We start from the raw sequence: 18,347 nt of genomic DNA, 5'->3' as shown, positions 1-18,347 counted from the left end.
TCTATTTCACACCCAAGATAGCTCAGCTACCTTAGAAGGCATAAAATCAGCAGGATGGCTTCTGTGGTAGTGTTGGAAACAAAAAAAATTAATAAAAGGGAAAATAACAAAACTCTTTAGAGAGAAAAACTGAGCCAGGTGCAAGAAGTTCTTGCCCCTGGTAAAACACCTCACAAAAGCGATTAGTTCCTTTGTTCTCTTCTTTTTCTAGTAAATTGCTCAGGTGGGACTTTTGGCTTCTGTCCAATTGGCTATCCTTAAGTTTGAGGTGAAGTCCCCCAGGTCCTATGATGTGTCTTTTTGCTAATTGAGGAAAGAAACTTCTGGGCTTTTTTCCTTTTTAAGGAGACAAAGGATAGTTTTGTCGCTCCATCAACAGGGGGCACATTCCTACAGGAGGCTTCTGCTTGTGCATTTTCTAGTGAATCTGCAGAGAGCAGAGACTGAGCAGGTGTCACTCCTTTGCATTGCCATACCTGTTGTGGCTCTTATTCATTATATACCAGTGTTTGTCATTGAAATCTGAGTCCTGTTCAAAACTATATGCATTTATTTTGTTACCTCTAGAATAGCATCTTGGATGTGTTGGCAACAGGTTTTTCCTCAGTGACTGATCCTGGTATCTGATAACTGTTACCAAAACCAGGCTGACTAGAGATATGTTTACTTCTCTGAAGAAAATGAACCCACTCAACATGCACAACATGCCATTTTTAATTTAGGTAATTGTTTATTTTAAAATATGAATTAGAAAATTATTACAAAACAGTAAAGTTCCTGTGATTGAATAAGATAAGGAGAATTGTGAAGGAATGTTGGACTTCAAATGCATCTGCATTTATTTTCCATCTTTGGAAATGTCACACTTACAGGCAACTACTTTCCTTATGTCTGTGTTATGTTTTTACCAACCGTTTGGCCGTTATGATGCCTAGGTTCAAAGTGATGTATCACAGCCAGTGGTAGGGACCACATTTAACTTTATTCATAGAAAAGTTAAGGAACTGCTCTATAATCTCTACAGACAAGTAGGACCCACTGAGGTCTCTTGGGCTGTGCTGGATCAATGGCTTAAGGAGGGTGAGGCGAGTTGCCTTCTGGATCTGTTTTTATAGATGTATCACAGCCAGTGGTAGGGACCACATTTAACTTTATTCATAGAAAAGTTAAGGAACTGCTCTATAATCTCTACAGACAAGAAGGACCCACTGAGGTCTCTTGGGCTGTGCTGGATCAATGGCTTAAGGAGGGTGAGGCGAGTTGCCTTCTGGATCTGTTTTTATAGACCTGCAGAACCCAGATGATCAGCTCAAAGGTAGTTTTTAGGATGAATAATGTGAGATGCAATTAATACTGTCTTAACATGATCCTCCCTATTGGAAAGGACAGTGTTATGGGTTTGAGGGTGGCTCCAAAGAGTGCCCTACTCAGAAGCTGAAAGCAGGTTGCAGTACAGTATGCACAACTATACGTTCCCACTGTCTGCAAAAACATATTTTGGGACTGCTGTCACCAGTTGCCGTCATTTTAACAGCATACTGTAATTGATATGCATTTGTTTTTCTGAATAATCCAAAAGTAGGAGTGAAATGATTCACTTGGAAAGTAGGAGCTGGGATACTTGGCTGACACATGGATAATAAAAGTACATCTTGAAGTTTGCAAGTGTGAATACAGAAGATGGGCTGCTGAGGCACTGCTGTGGTAAACAGGAGCTGAGAAATGGAAAAGATGAGTTATGACTACTAGGCTTTAAATCAGGTTTTGTACTCGTAGTGGATTTTTTAAAATTTTTATATCTTGTGAAGTGGTAGTATTTAGTGTCCATATGCATGCCACTTAATTGTTATTCAGCAACACTGCCAAGCATTTCTATTTCAGGGATTAATTAGCTTTTTAAAGATTTTCTTATGCTATAATTTTTTCAGGGTTTAAATGCTTTGGGTTTGTAATCTCCTGAACAGGATTAATTTTTTAGGCTTAGTGAAACTCTTTCATTACAGAAAGATAAGGAAAAGTGTGCTTCACTTTAGCAACACTATTTGAGACTGATAAAAGTTGAGATCTTCTTGCAATTTAGGCAAGAAATATGTCTTGGAAATAATATCTGGGATAAACATGCAAATCTGCACAGAAGTTAAATAATGTGACTTTTTTTTTGTTTTGTTTTGTTTTTTTTTGTTAATAAGGGCATCAGGGTACTTCTCAGGTCAGGGTGGCAGTGCTGGCCAGCAGCCTGCCCTGCTACCATGGTGGGTCACTTCTCTGCAGTCCTGTGCTGCCTTCCACCACGGAGCTGGTAAATTAAACCCATTTTTTAGTAGTGGCCTCTTTCTTGACTTTGGAAACCTAAGAAACGTGCGTTCTGGTATGTCCTGTAGTAGGCTGACCTTTTCCTGCAGTGTGGGGTGTGCTCAAGGAAGGAGGCAGCAATGCACAGTGAATCACGAACAGTGTGGGGATTGCCTTGCTCTGTCCCAAATTGTGTTTTCCATCTCCAGCATGTAATTTCAGGCAAATCCATTGAAGTCTTTAATCTATAATTAGACTTATAAGCTTCTTTAGACCTGTTGGGTTTCCTTTCTTTAAATGGAATACAGCATTATTTTCCATGAATCTTCCTGACATATTTTTCAAAGAATGCTTTCCTGGTGTTTTTTCAAATTTATTTATAGTTTCCTTCAGCTTTCTAAAATGGATATGTAGAGATCCTATTTCCATCAAGAAATGAACTCGAAATTACCTGGTACAAGTGACTGATGTATATGGATTTTTTTTTTCCTGGCAGTACTGAGCAGAAATGTTTTTCGGTAGGCTAAATTAAATATGTATTTCTAAAATTGGATTCATATAGTGGGTTTTTCTGCATTACAATTAAAGAAGGTAATTAAAATGTCACTTGTCACTCCTTTTTATGTGTCAATACACGAAGGTCTGGCTAAATAAATCAATTCTGTCACCAGGTGTTGGTGTGAGACAGTTCCCTCTGTGAAAGCCCCTCAGGACAAGTTACTGCCTGGAGGGACAGGCATTCTTGTACTTCACTACATCAGTGTGTGTGTCCATGTGTACCTACCCATGTCTGTATGCACAGGGGTTGTCACAGGGCGCTCCTGTCATGTTTGAGAAGCAGCCTTTGAGTCCCTTCTTTGCCTGAGTGTCATTTGTCCTGTTGCTTCCTCATTTTCACATATTTATTACAGAATTACTCTACAGACTTTTTGTTTCCTTCGTAAGAGTTTTAATTTTAGGCATAATCAGATTCAGATTTTTTTTTCTTTCTGTACAACCGATCTTAATAGATACTGCCTAACCTCCAAAGAAACCTATAAGCCTTTTTTAATTGCAGACACAGCAGACTTAAATAGTTTGTTAAAATATTCTCAATGTGCTATAGGTAAGCAGTTTGCTTCTAGTATAATTTTCTTAGTGATTTGGGGAATTTTTGTGCCCCTAAATTCATCTAAGGTATTTCCCTGTTGCATTTTCTACTGATCAGTTTTAATTTCCCTTTTCAGCTCCCCATAGCATATGTTCTGGAGGACTCACTGCTGTTCTGCTACCTGCCTTGATATCTGCTGTGATTTAGCAGTCTACAGAAATTGGAGTCTGTCCTTCTGCCCCTTACAAGCCTAGTTGACTGCAGGCAATAAAAACTGCCAATATGAAATGCTCTAAGCAAAGAGGAGAAATTGTAGAAGATGCCATCGTTATTTTAAAATTCTTCTAAACCAGGGGATTCTTTTAAGAATTTATACATTTGGCTCAGCTATAACTTTCTTGGCATCCTTATGTTCATTTAGGGAAGTTCATATATATATTTATAGGAAATACATTCTGGAGCTTAATCCAAAGGTTTGCAAACTTTCTGGCTCTCCATAGAGCCAAAACCATGCATTTCTATATCTGTTTTACGTTTCCGTGAATTTCGCTATTAGATTTTGCCAGTTGTGTGGTCTCTCCAAATTCTGCTTCAGTGTACATACATTTCAGTTTTGTTTGGTTTGGGTTTTTCTTTTCTTTATATGTTGCTGTTCCTTCACAGTCATATTTTTACTGTCTAGCACTTGTTCTATTTTCCAAAGCAGTTTCCTAGTTTATGTTACTGTTTTTACTGCACTTAGGTTTTACAGTTCTTTTTTTTTTTCCTTTATTCTGAGGCACATTTTAGCCATTGCTTGTTCTTCTATTTGAAATTGTGCAAAGACAGCTACTGCAGCTACACCAGCCCAGAATACCTCCTATTATTTTTCTTTTTAGGCATTTTGGTACTTTGCAGAATTTTATTCATAATGCTTCTGTGGAAATGGAACCTCTGTCAGTGCAACTTCCTAATGTTTCTCATAGAATTGTCCACACACATGCAGTTCTTTTAAGATCCATTCTGTGTTCTTGCTTGCAGATAGTAACTAGCATGCAAATGGATTTGAGGATTGTTTCCTGAAAATTAATAAATGCTTTTGCACTTCTGCTAAATGTTATCCCCCCTTTACAGATGCAGAGAGAAGAAATATGATTATTACAGCCTGCCAAAGACCTCTGTTGTGATAGCTTTTTATAACGAGGCTTGGTCAACGCTTCTGCGAACTGTTCACAGTGTCCTTGAGACATCTCCGGATATACTTTTGGAAGAAATTATCCTTGTAGATGATTACAGTGACAAAGGTAGGAAGAATAAATCTAAATAGTATTGATTGTTGATGGGCTTTTTGGTCAGCCAGTTCATAGAAGAAAAATTATGCTGTTCAGGTCATGTACCAGAAAACTGTACAACAAAGGCCTCTCACTGAAAAATAGTTTTTTTTTGGTAGTGTGCTAGTGAAAAAATTTGGCTTATGTACCAAATTTAGTTTGTAATGGGGATGCACATTTGCTGTGCTGTAACATGAGTGCTTGTGTGTATAGATAGACTACAGTCTGATCAGAGCACTTCAGGTTTCCTGAATTGAGCAAGTTTCGATTGCAGCAAGGCTCCCCTGGTGTCTCATATAATGACAGTGACCTAGTTCGTTGGTCTTGTTTGAACAACAGGACACAAAGGCAATTCTGGCATTTTCCACCACACATGAACTGTGTTAAGAGTAAAACTTTTATACAGAAAGTCTTAAGTAACATTTGAGAAGCTCTTATCGATCTGGGGATGTATTACAGAGGTAAATGTGAAGCACTCCATTTCTCAAAAGTAACTGTGATTTGTGTCCAAATCCAGGTCTTGTGCTTTTTTTTGTGTCCTTTCTAAACATGTATAGCTGCATCTGAGTTCAAAGTACCACGATCTTTAGAGCCCTACTGTAAGTAAAATTCTAGTGAGGAGAGAGCTTCCTACAGCAAGACATAAACAAATAATTTCAGAGTGTATTATTCCCTCTTTTTTTGTCTTGTTACAGAACATTTAAAGGAGACTTTGGAAAACTACGTGGCTGGCCTGCGCAAGGTGCGTCTTATCCGCGCAAATAAGAGGGAGGGGCTGGTTCGAGCCCGGCTGCTGGGGGCGTCTGTGGCGAAAGGAGACATCCTAACATTTCTGGACTGCCACTGTGAATGCCATGAGGGCTGGCTGGAGCCACTGCTGGCAAGGTGAGCTTATGCTCTGGGCTGGTTTTCTCTCCCATTGGAGAAGAAGGGGTGAGACAGTTTGGCCCACTTCTGCAGTGGAAAAATGACTCATGGTTCACCAAAGGTTAATGCAGTCTGGTCCCTGAGGCACTGCCAGTGTTTGGTGTTTGTCTCCTAGCTGTGGGGGAGCAAATGCAAATGGAAGTTTGAAAGATCATGGCATGGTGGGGGTTTTTCTGCTTGTTTTTGTTTGTTTGTTTGTTTTATTTTTTTTCCCCCTGAGGACCAAGCTGCCTCTTCGGGCAATGGAAAGTTTTGGTTTTCAAGAAGACAAGTCCTCACCTCCAGCTTTGGAACTACATTGGTAAAGGAGGCTATTTCTGTCAGCCTGAGTGAGCAGAAGGTCTGGAAAGATGTGTGCCCTGCAGGGCAGTGTTTGCATAGTTCGAGTCAATAAACTCCATCTTCTTAGTTCAGAGCAAATCCACCTTTCCAGACTGGTTCTGGCATAAAGCATCATGGTGTAGGATAGCGAGGAGTAAATGTTATGTCAACACTGACTCTTACTTGGAAACCATCTGTCCTGGGACACTGTACTTTATGCCTGTGTGGTCTCTTGTTAATTCTGCAGATCCGTCAGGCTGTTCAGAACACTTTAGTTAATTAAAAGCAAGCAAGCAAACAACAAAAAAAACCAAGAAACCTTCCAAAAACTCTAACAAAAAACCCCCAGAAACCAGAACATTAGCCTTCTGTTTCAGCTGAGAATATTTATTATATTCTTGAAGCCTCACCCATGTGTAGCACCTGCTGCTCCTGACTCACATTACAAGGCTTTGTTGGTTTTGCCCCTTTTTCTAACAGTTCATGGCTTTTCCCCCTTGGATGCCATTAGTGGACACTGATAGATACAGGACCTGAATCACACCTCCTAAATATTTTATGTAGAAAACCAGCTCTCTTTAAAACATAATTAAAAGGAAAAAAAAATCTTTCCTCAAGGCCAGTGTTTTGATTTGGATCCTGTTAAGATTCCCACCAGGTACTGCAGAGTAAAGAAAAGGACCAGAAAAAACAGCCCAAACACAAACCGGAGAGAGACTTCCAAAAGCACAGAGTGTCTTGGTGTGTGCGAGTCTTCCTGATTCCTGATTTGGGGACTTGTGTTCCCAAATTCCCCATGTCCCTTTGAAATTGTATCTAGAATACAATTTCAGTTTTTCGTTGTCTTAAAATTGTCATACTTACCTTGTTTCTAAATTTCACAGCGAGGGTATTCCAGATAACTGTGGGGTAGCTATGATAGCGTGAAGAAAGGAAAAGGGAAAACCCTCAAATCATGAGCATAGGTTTAACTAAAAAAGTGTATGATGGGGGAAAAGTCTGTGATTGCCTCACTTCCTTAGCGCACCACTAGATGGCAATCTTGAGGAAGGATTGGGATTTCTTTAAACGCAATAGACACCACCTGTAAAAAGCTAGCCTTCTCTTGGAATTCCTGCCGTTCTTGCTGCAGAAGCAGACTTACATCTCTAATGGGTTTTTCTGTTCCATATCTGACTCAAATGTGTGGCAGCAATACCACAGTGTTAGCATTTTGCAGTGAAAACATAGTTGTGTTTGTAAGCTGCCTGTGCATTGTACCATCTAGTTAATTTTTAACTTACAGAAAAGGTGATGGCTTTTCACTTACTTCATTCCTTTCATAATTGAAATCAGATGCCAGATACCTACTTTTACTTATTTTCCTACTTGTTACAGGAGGAGGAAAATATTTTTACTTTTTATTGGTTTTTTTTCCTTTTCTTCTAAGTGTGGATATCATTTTCATTGCTTTGTACAATGAGGATTTACACAGCTTTACGCAAGTGAGACAGGAGATAACAATATTTGTATAAGCTCTTTTGTGTGCTCTACCAAACAAGGTCTCAACGGGAGATCATAAAGAAGAAGCTGTTTCACATATTCCCTCCGGCAACAAGAGGCCATTTCACACTTTGGGCAGTCTTTCTCAGCTCAGACAAAACTACTTTGGAATTGCTGCTGTTCTCTGCTGCATTTAACCATCACAAGCTACTCTAATTTCACAGTATGAGCCATTGGTCAGTCTAGAGATTTTTAGCCTTACAATCCCACGAGGGATGAGCTCCCTTTGAATGACAGATGCACTGCATCTCTTACTTGTTTGACAATATAATGTGTTCAGTTTTCCTTCACCTCTGAAATATGTAAATACAAGATGCAGGGCTAAAGTGTATATCTGCATCTCTAAGTGAAACAAGTTACTTCATTTCACTGAACTATCAGGGGATGTCTAACTAGAACAGGGAAGATGCTAAGCAGTGATTTAGGAGAAAGACCTTGGCTTGAGCTTGTGTGCTTGATGTTGCTCCTAGTACTGAGGGGGGCCCATCTAGAAGGCTAGGAGAAGGCTAATAATCCCACTGCCTTCTGTAAGGATGAATCCTTTTGGAAAGGAATCCTGAAAGCCCTGCATGATGTTGAGAAATGGGAGGAAGGGGTTTATCTCCTTGTAGAAGCAGACCTGCGAGAAATGTCATCAGCTCTGATGTATTCTTGGTATGATAAAGATCTTGACTATCTTTAGATCACCCTTGGTATTAGGAATGTCATTCTGCAGTGCTATCTTATTTATCTTTTTCATCTCCTATGTTGCCAGGGTTTCTGGAAGCCTCTTTCAGTTATGTTTCATTGTTGGAGGTCTAATTCCCATGTTGCAGGTTTGTTTTTTTCTAAACTCAGGGCTTCTTTTTGAGTTACTGTTACAGTACTCACTACAACTTTTGCAGATGATCACAGTTACAGAACAGCCATGACTTCAAGGGCCAAGAGTCTGGCTGGTTTATTATTCATCACTGTAAAAGTATGCAATCAAACTGCTCTCTTAAACAGCTACCTGTACAAAAGAAAATTAACTTTTTTTTTTTTGTCTTGATAAAGTGGTGCTGGCTATGGCAGCCAAGCCAGATGCTGAATGTGTTATCTCAGGCCATCTGGCATATCTTGCTTCCACCATCCAGGAAGGTTGATGCTTGCCAGCAGAGTCCATCCTGATGCATCCTCCTGATGTAGGAAAATGGGGGTTATTCTTGTATTTTTTGTATCATCATTTCCTTGTTATTGCAGCATGAATTGTAAAGGAGCAAAACACCATGTTTGGTATTGTAAGCATTCTAAGTTCTTTTCAGTTCCAAGTTTTGGTTTTTTTTATTTAATTTTAGAAATGTTTCTCGTGGAAGTCACCCTTTTGTTTTAAAACCTTACCAGGATTGCTGAAGAAGAAACAGCTGTTGTCTGCCCTGTTATTGATGTTATTGACTGGAACACATTTGAGTACTTGGGAAATGCTGGTGAGCCACAGATCGGTGGATTTGATTGGCGCCTGGTCTTCACTTGGCACAGTACCCCTGAAAGAGAACAAAAACGGAGGAAGTCCAAGACTGATGTCATCAGGTTAATTTTTATGCATCCTAGAAACTGTGAATGTGTTTTTGATTTCACCTGAAAATGCCAGGTGCTGAAAGATATTTGGGAAATGAACTTACTACTAAAAAGTATGTATTTTGTTTCGTTCCCTATTTTTTCCAAAATAGCTCCTGTTTACCATGTTCCTGGAAAAAATAGTGCTGTAAAAGATGAAAATCCTGCTTCACTTCCATGTGGAAAACTTATTGCAAAGTAGTCTCTTGACGCCTCTAGACAAACTCTTACAGATGCTTAACAGCACATGGAAAGAGTGTAACTGATTAACTAATACTGGAGGATGTCCTCTGTGCAAAGCAAAGAGCTCTGTGTTGTAAAAACAAATGTATCAAGGGCAATGATGAAAAGGGAAAAAAAATCACCAACCAGTAAGAAACTAAAAGCAGTTTTGAAGATTTTTTTCTGTGCTGTGTAGTTCACTGTGCTATTTTCAAAGGTGAACAATTTTGCCAGCTCTTTACTGGGATGAAACAATACAGCTCTATCCACCTTGGTTGCTGTGAAGGGCCAACTCGCAGAGCTCAGACTGATGTCTTCACTATGGGTTTTAATTTTGATTTATTTTTAAACAAGATGCCATCAATTGGTATTATTTGTCACTCCTTGTCATATTTTTAGGAGATGTAAGAGAACAGAACAAACAAGGCATCTGGAAAATGGGAATGGTAGACAAGATCCTGATAGCTGAGGATCTGCCATGTTCAACCTAGCCCCACCTGCTATGGAAGTTTCTGTATTTCAGCAGTTTATTGAAGTAAATTAACCTGTTTGGCATTTTTAATACCATCATTTTGTTAGTACTTTTATCTGTTATTGTATAGACCACAAAAAATACGGAATTATTAATTTTTCTCAGCCTTTTGTAAGTTGCTTATCATGATCTTAATACCCAGTATTTCATAAATATTAATGTACTTATCCTCAACTGAATGTCCTTTTTTTTTAAAATGGGAAAACTGAGGTAGTAACTGGGCCTTGTTCAGTATGTATTAGTCCATGTCCTCCTTTAAAAAAAAATCAAAATAGAGTAAATGTTTTTTAAAACATTTAGTCCAAATATTATGCTTCTTTTTCTTCATGATAAGAAGAATTGCCTTTGACATGCCAAAAGGAAAATGATGAGGGATGAAGTTTCATGGTAGCCTGAGGATTGTGAGCTCAGCAAGTGTCTGGAAAAGCAGCAGAGCTGGGAGTGATGTCACCAACAGCTTGGTTTGGAGATATCTGGAGGGAGACAGAAGGACTTTGCTGGTTATGGAGTTTGTTATTTTTCCTTCTGTCTTGCCTCATCTCATTCCATTCTTTGAAACAACATATGACAGTGTGAGACAGTTTTGCTTCAAAAAGATAGGTGGTAAAATTAATTTTGACAGATTAAGAGTAATTGATCATGCATCTCGCTTTTGTTGATATTTACCTTAATAGCCATTTAGTGAAACTCACATAATGTCAACTGAACGTAGTACTAATCACCATTATATACTTGGCACTTTAAAGAAAGTCATCCTAAGACTGTAAGCAATAGGGAACAACATTGAACAAATACAAATTTACGTATATATGCACACTCTACCATAATGGAAGTACATCCCTTAAGTGTGCTGGCACTCTGGGCCTTGTGATCTTCAATGAGGACCCAGCTATGACTCCTGATTGTTTTTTTCCCCAAACTTAGTAAAAAATTTAAGAGCACACAGATGGGAAGATTTTCTTAGAAAGAAAACAAATCTCTTTAGGGGCTATATTTACTTAATAATTAAAATCTGAGAGTTTTTTCAATTGATATTAGTGGGATCAAGAATGTTTTAATTACTAAAGCACAAGTATTTATTTAATTATTGCTTAAGTAAAATAGATAGGGATACAGCACTTGGAATTTCAGAACCGACTAATACAGTTCTGCCACAAAGAAGTAATGTTCTGTTATGTGAAGAGGCTCTTCATTTACTCACAGACACTGCAGCTGGAAAAATGTATTTTAACACAATATTTTTACATTCTGATGTTGTTTCAGAAACAGTTTTTTAATACAAAATTAAATTCAAATGGCCTCATAATAATTGATAAATTTCTGATTGTTACTTTGTATCCAGAAAAGACTGAGAAAATAGAAATATATTGTATTTTTTCCATCTGTTGCATTGGCTTAATATTTTTTCTTTTTATTCAGTTCAGAGTTACTATTTTCTTTCATAGGTCTCCAACCATGGCAGGTGGATTATTTTCTGTGAGCAAGAAGTATTTTGATTATCTTGGTTCTTATGACACAGGAATGGAAGTCTGGGGAGGAGAAAACCTTGAATTCTCATTTAGGGTAGGTGGCTTAATTGAAAGTTTCTTTTCCTCAGAATACAACAAGTTCCTGTTTCTTTCTTCATTCCCTTTTACTTAATGAGGTTGCTATAGTGTAAGCAAGTGTTAAGAAGGGAGTATTTTGGAAGTATCTTGTTCTTGCACTTTAGGATCACTGTTCTTTTCTTCCAAATAGCCATTTTAAAGCATTTTTTAAATACATGTCTTTGTTTTGAGCTCTAGTATAAAACGTAAAAAGGGCTGTGATACTAGTGGGTGAAGTTTACATCCTGCAGCTTGAAGGGGGTCATTGGGAAGAAGATTTGTAGTGCTTTGATGTGACTCAGAGTTCTTGCTCTGGTTGATGGAGCGAGCAGTTCCCAGTGGGGCAGGAGAAAGCAGCCCCTGTACTAATTTTAAGGCTTTTTTCTGTTTCACCTCAGAAAAAGTTTGTACAAAGGTTATAAAAAGTGGAAGATCTTCAGTAACTTTAGAGTTGTGCCCACAGGAGGCATGACCAAGTGCTCAGGTGTGAGTCAGATAGCTGTAATGGAAAGGATTTACAGCAGGAAAAGAGAGGAGACACAGGACAGTCCAGACTGATCAGCAAAGCAATGTTCTCCTCTGCTCGGCTGTTACCAGTGCTGATTCCCACTGAGCACTGGCTGCCTATGCTTAACCCCAAATCACACTTAGCTCATTGAAGCCATCCAGTGGGTGACGTAGGAGGGATGCTGTAGGGCCTCTTTTGGCTTTCATGGAGTTCAGAGCTTATTATCCTGGATAACCCTTGTCTGTTCTGCCCATCATCTGTTATTTCTGATGGTCATGCTTGCATTTCTCTGAGTCATTGACTCCTGGTACAGGAGGATTTTTGAATTTTTTACCAGGTGACAACAGATTTCAAGGTTAAATAGCATTTTAATGTTAGAAAACCACTTTCTTAAGAAAGGAGACATCAGCAGACTGTCTCTCTGGATGTCTGTGTGTTAACCAGAGAAGCATGGAGTCTTCCTGGCTGCTGTTACGATTTCCTGCTGCCTGCAAAGCAGTAGAAAAGAGGGTTTAAAAATAAGGAACAAAAATTATTAGGAATAACAAGCACAGGCCTAGAATTGATATGGTTTCTCTCTGGAGGGAGACTTCTCAGCTGGAAAGGCTCTTCGATCTGAGTTCATGACCACCTCCTTTTTCACCTAGGGAACAGTTTCTGGCACATAAATCCAAACACAGCTTACTCAGTAGTCTTGGTTGAGTTCAGCAGGCCTCCACCTAAGGGAGAAGCAGGTGACCCACCTCCATCAGCCCTGTGACCTCTGAAGCAGGAGTCTCCGGTCCCGGTGTACCCAGAACTTCAACTCCTTGAAGAAAACCTCTAATGTGGCACACTTGGCGGCAGCGCTTGGCTTTCTGCTCTTTGTGTCTTGCTTCTAGGGAGACCAAGGCTTGCATGCAGCATGACCCTTCCTTTTGACTCAGAGTGCCCCAGTACCAGCTGCTGCTTTAGACCCACCCTTCCATTGCCACTGACCTCTATGAAGCCCTGGCAGCCAGTCTCATTTTGTGCATCACTGGTTCCCCTGAGCCAGGATTCTGTGGGGTGCAGCAGCATGTATGAGCAGTGCCTCTTCTCCTTCAGCATGCAGGACAGAGGTCTCCTCATGGGATAGAGGAAGCCTCAGAGATGCCCTAGCACACAGGAGAAGTGCAAAGGGGGCAGCAGCGTCCCCGGGACAGAGTGCACAAACACTCTGCAAGGGTCTAAGCCAGCATGTAGGTGCAGGTGGTTCAAGCAACTCCTGGGAGACAAATGATTTAACAGGATAGGCTGTGCAATGGCCAACAAATATGCCTGGCCATGCCAATTTTCCTAGTGCAGATTGCCAGTAGCATCTGGGTATTTGTACGCAACATGCTTTGCTCTGTTTGATTTGGAGCCCTTGTACTTGTGCTCTGTGTGGAGAGGATTTTTGTGGAACAGAGCAGAGTGCTACGATGTTGTTTAACTGTGTTCTTTTGGCTGCCTGCAGTGTTCCAAGAGGTCGGAAGGGATAAATCATTGTTAGTGTTGTTGTCCTTGTGTTTTCTAAACCTGTCAGACCTGAAAATTAGGAGCAGAACTACTCAAAACCCCTGTAAATTAATTTATTGTTGCTCTCGTCTCTGAAAACACCACTCTCTCCCAATGACATGAAAAGACTTGTCCTCAAGCCTCCTCTTTCTTGCACTTCGATTATTCTGAGCTGAAGAAATTCTCTGTGGTTTTGAGAGGTGCAACAAGGACAAAGCTTTCACTAAAAGCACGATGACTAAGAGAGATGGAGGCTACGTGCTGAATGCACAATCGAGTCAATGTACCTTGATTTTGGATTGCTTAATGCTATTTGGCTGGATAAAATTTCACTTCATGGGCATAATGGGCGTTGAAACTCCTCTTTCTGAGAGATTCAAAACATGCTCTTCAATCTTCTCCCTCTTGTACTCAGAGCAAAGGGAACCTGGTTGCAGCTTCTGTCCCCTCTCTGCTCTTGGTCTTGCAAGTGGCGCTGCAATGGAAGTTTGTTTCTGGACCAAGGCTTAATATGTCTGTGGTCTGTCCTTCAGCCTACCACGTGCAAAAAGGCCTTTCTTCTCAAAAATGTTACTGCCCATGAGCCTGAGTGATACACCTCAGAACACCTGGGGTCTTCTATTTCCAGTATTTTTGTATTGTTTCTTTTTGTCTGGATCTGGAACTCTGTCTTGTGTTGAGAGCAGCAAGGGTGAGTGTGTCTGGGGTGCCTCTCCACCCACCCAGCTCCCAGCAGACTCTGCATGAACACCACAGTGGGGACTTAGCCACGAGTTGTCAAGAAAAAATTGCAGCAGAGAGCGAGCAGCAGAAACGTAAGGTTTACCACATTTTGCCCTTTTTTAGGATGTAGCATCCTTTCTATTTTTTTTTATTTCTTCCAGATAGTCTTAAAATGTTAGAATGAGCTGGTAGAGCCTTTATTCTTTAATATTTATCGACCCAGCACAAGGTCAATTGTCCAGAGACCCTGGCAGGGACAGCCATCCCAAGGTGAGATTTTGAGCATTTTCTGTAGGTTTTCATAATGCTACCATCTGTCTCTGAAAACAAAAGAAAATATGCCGAGAGTCTGCATGCATCAAGATGAAAGTGAAAGTGAAAAAAAGGAATGTCACCTTGTTTTCGTATTGAAGTGGGGGAAAAATGTGTGCTTTTATAATGAGAGCTGTGAGTTACCCAAACCTAATAAAGAAACAGATCTACATGTACGTGAGCTTGCAAAATATGCGTGAAACCTTATGTGCTTTTCTGTTGAAGAAGGTTGAACTAGTTTTATGGAGAATCTTCTGCAGAGCCACTTCCTTAGCATTTAGTAATCAACTTTAGTTTCTCTATTAAATCCCTCGCTTTATTTTATGGCTGTTCATTTCTACCTAATTTTATATAGAGGTCATAATTTTCCCATTAAAATGAAAGTGAATAAACCTTTTGAGGAATTGTTTAGCTGAAGTATATTCAATTTTCTTTTGTAATAGGATGACAAGATAATTTTTGTACTGTTTTTATGAAATACTTAGAATTTAATGAGCATTGCTTAGCAACCTACAGTTATTTTTTTAGATAGCTTTAATTATTAAAAATTCAGCTGTTATGGAATTCTCTTTTTGTCATCAATTGAACAGAGATATGGTCAGTTTGTTTCATTCCTTTGAAATCAGACTTTATCATGGAAGAGCTGAAGCAAGTGCTTCCTTCTTAACTACATTTTTATTTCAGTAATCTTTATCATCTGTTCCTAATATCTTATTTAAAAGTAGATAAATAAAGGTGAATTAATAATTCTTATGTAGAATATAACATTGGAAAAGTTTAAACTAAAAAACTTATGGCTCTTAATATTTGCTGACAAGTCTTGAATGATAAATTGCAGCTTTAAAAAATAATCTTGAACATAGAAATAATAATTATGAAAAATGTTGTTTTGAAATAAATCTCAAAAAAGGAGGTTGCAAAGTGAAAGTGAATAGTTGGTTTCATAGCAGCTTTTAAAATGGCAGTAAAGTAACTTACCTGAGAAAATATGCAAATTGTTTAAAAGATTAGTACATAATCCTAGATTTCTTGTATAATTACTTTGATCATCTTTGTTCAAATGACAAATATACTCCTTCCCTCAAAAGCAGCAAAAAAGAGGAGAGAAACCTCACATGGAAAAAGAAGAAATTAAAATTTTAAATCCAGGCAGTAATAATTATCCAGTACTCCCTATAGCTCATTAATGAATTACCTCTATCTTTAAAGAAACTCTCTGTTTCAAAAGTAAGCATATGTATTAGAGTGCTTACACTTCAGTAATTAAATACAGTATTGTGCCATGCAGAAAGTCCAATGCTGTTATCCAAAACCAAATCAATGGAGATGATACTCATTGATTTCCAAATTTAGAAATTTTAGAGAAATTCTAAGTAACTTTAAAAAAATCCCCTAAAAGTTAGCACTCTAAAACCAAGTCCTATCTTGTGTGAGCTGAAAGCTTTTATCTTTTTACATCCCTAAAACTCCCAGAGAGAGAAGTGGGAAAAGTCCCACCACTGATCTTTGGCACTGTTAGCAGCAGAGCTTTTATTTGCTACCTCATATCTTTCACTCCTGCTGCATTCATTTGAATAGCATGTAATTAAAAATGTATGTCTTATACAAGAAGGTTGTCAGGCAGCAAACCTCTACCCCTTAAGCCTATCCCAGCTAATTTCCTTTGTCTTCCATTTACAAAGGAATGATGAGCTGCCACTTATGCATGGTTGAATACATGAGGAGAATTCTAAATCTTTTATGAAAAGTCTATCAGAGCCATTGGTAACAGCCTCAAGTTAGTTCAAGTACAGCAACATCTCCGGCCTTCCTCCCATCTGGCAAAATTTCAGAAACCTTGTTTCAGGCACCCTTCAGAAACAGGGCATCTGCCATGGTGTGGTCACACACAATATTGAACAGGAAATGCATGGCTGTGCTTTCCTTTCAAGTGATCAAACTTGAGATCAGAATGGGTGATGGGAAAGTGGCTGTGGAGATGAACTGCCAAAAGTCCCTGGTTTTCAGAGGAGAAGAATGTAATTACAAAAATGTGTACAGAGTGCTGAGGCTAATAGATCCACTTGATGGTTGTTCCTGGACTTTATCTCATGGGCTGTACATTTCCCAACCTGGGGAGCCAGAGAAGCAGGAGCCTGAGCACAAGGGCAGAGTGATGGCTTGCAGGGATCTGCCAATTCCACATTTGGGTGCAAGTACTTCCTTGGCATCAAGCAGGAATATTGGTTTAGATTGGGGAGGTTGTTTCATTGTTGTTGGTTGGATCATCATAAGTTAGAGAAGTACTTTGCTTTTTCTTTTCATGTGTTGGGTCTGGGGTACCTTTCCCAGCTTCCCAATGGAAAAGGTTAGTGTGATTTTATCACCAGGCACCTATGCCTCCCTCCTAGATGGGTGAATGTACAAATGGGAAACTTACCTGTGTTGTCAAGTCAGCTTTGCAGTAGAATATATAGATGGTATATAGATCTGTAGATTTCTGGTAAGAATTAGTTACTGATTTCTTTCCGAGATAGCTATTTACATGGTTAATTTGGAAAAGAAACATACTTCTTTTTTATTTATTTTTTTTAAACAATGCCTGCTCAATTTATATGGTAGACCACATCTTATAGTGAGAAAATAAAATTAAGAAAGGACTATCGCACTCCAGATAAAACCAGAGAGTGATTATCTCCTTGTGAACTCAGAGCAAATTACTAAGAGCAACAAGGATGTAATTTTATCCAGTTTAGTCATCAAATGAGACACAAAATTATTGTATGTGTTACTTGTAGTATGGTGTGGTAGTCTTGAGACGGTGTTATTCTTACACAGGCTTATTGTTACTATATCCTTGAGCTTGCAGAAGACAAAATTAATGATACACGCTGTCAATTCTTTGCTCAGATATGGCAGTGTGGAGGAAGTCTTGAGATCCATCCTTGCTCCCATGTAGGTCATGTTTTCCCCAAACAAGCTCCATACTCACGGGCCAAAGCTCTGGCAAACAGTGTGCGTGCAGCTGAAGTGTGGATGGATGAATATAAACAACTTTATTACCACCGAAACCCACACGCTCGCCTGGTGAGTTCAACCCCATTGTTCCTGCAATTTCAGAATTTGTTTTCAACCTACTAACTATTGACTAAGCTAATATTTAACATGAAGTGCTTTCTATGTTTATTTCTTATTCCTTCTGAAACATTTTTCAAGACATGGAATAAGTGTATAATTTTTAATTCTTTGGAAAAAAATTTTAAATTCTGTAAGAGTACAAGGTGGCCCAATCTATGTCAATAATAAGTGAATAAATAAAAGAATAATATGAAGTGGGGTCATCAAAGCAAGGAGGAGTTGTTTAGCTTAAAATGTGCACTTTTGTGAAATGGCTGATCCAGGACTCTCTATACGAATTACACAATTAATGAATGCAAATCACCAAGTTTCAGTGGACAGTAGACCTTCAGGTCAACAGTACAGTAATAATATTTAGCAAAATTACCTGTCTTGTGATAATTGTAAAACTTTGGACTGATGTAAATCAAAATAGATTTTTCTGTTTGATTTACTGTTGCACCATATTCAGTTAAAAAAAACAAAACAAAACAAAAAAACACTAACAAATGGAAACCAAAATCAATATTGATTAAATTAATTAAAATCAGTCATGGCAACTCAGATGAAAATGTTCCTAAGAAAATGTTTCAAGTATCAGTTCTGTGAATTTTGGAGGTTCTTTTAAGTTGATGATTTTATTTTCCTTGAAATGAAAATACGAGATCAGTGGTTGCAGAATTTTTCAGGAGATTATTACTGTGAAAACTGAATATGTCAGAACAGTGCAGCAGTGTGCAAATTCATAACTTGAACGTATTTATCGTTAGGGGCCTGAAGGCTGGAAAACAGT

The 18,347-nt window shown here is 38.8% G+C and overlaps 1 protein-coding gene across 2 annotated transcripts in view; it reads left to right on the top strand.

Annotated features, from left to right (window-relative positions):
* Positions 1-18,347, top strand: part of GALNT12 (polypeptide N-acetylgalactosaminyltransferase 12) — a 47,893-nt gene that overhangs the window by 9,853 nt on the left and 19,693 nt on the right. For both annotated transcript variants that reach the window (XM_059856155.1, XM_059856146.1), the window contains exons 2-6: positions 4,496-4,665; positions 5,388-5,577; positions 8,845-9,030; positions 11,257-11,374; positions 17,348-17,524. In XM_059856155.1, coding sequence (XP_059712138.1) covers positions 4,496-4,665; positions 5,388-5,577; positions 8,845-9,030; positions 11,257-11,374; positions 17,348-17,524 — 841 coding nt within the window. The remainder of the gene's footprint in view (positions 1-4,495; positions 4,666-5,387; positions 5,578-8,844; positions 9,031-11,256; positions 11,375-17,347; positions 17,525-18,347) is intronic.

Source organism: Haemorhous mexicanus, chromosome 1, assembly GCF_027477595.1.
Source record: "Haemorhous mexicanus isolate bHaeMex1 chromosome 1, bHaeMex1.pri, whole genome shotgun sequence".
NCBI classification, from domain to species: domain Eukaryota; kingdom Metazoa; phylum Chordata; class Aves; order Passeriformes; family Fringillidae; genus Haemorhous; species Haemorhous mexicanus.
Note: the sequence above shows the minus strand (reverse complement) of the source record. Positions and strands in the feature narration are given on the sequence as shown.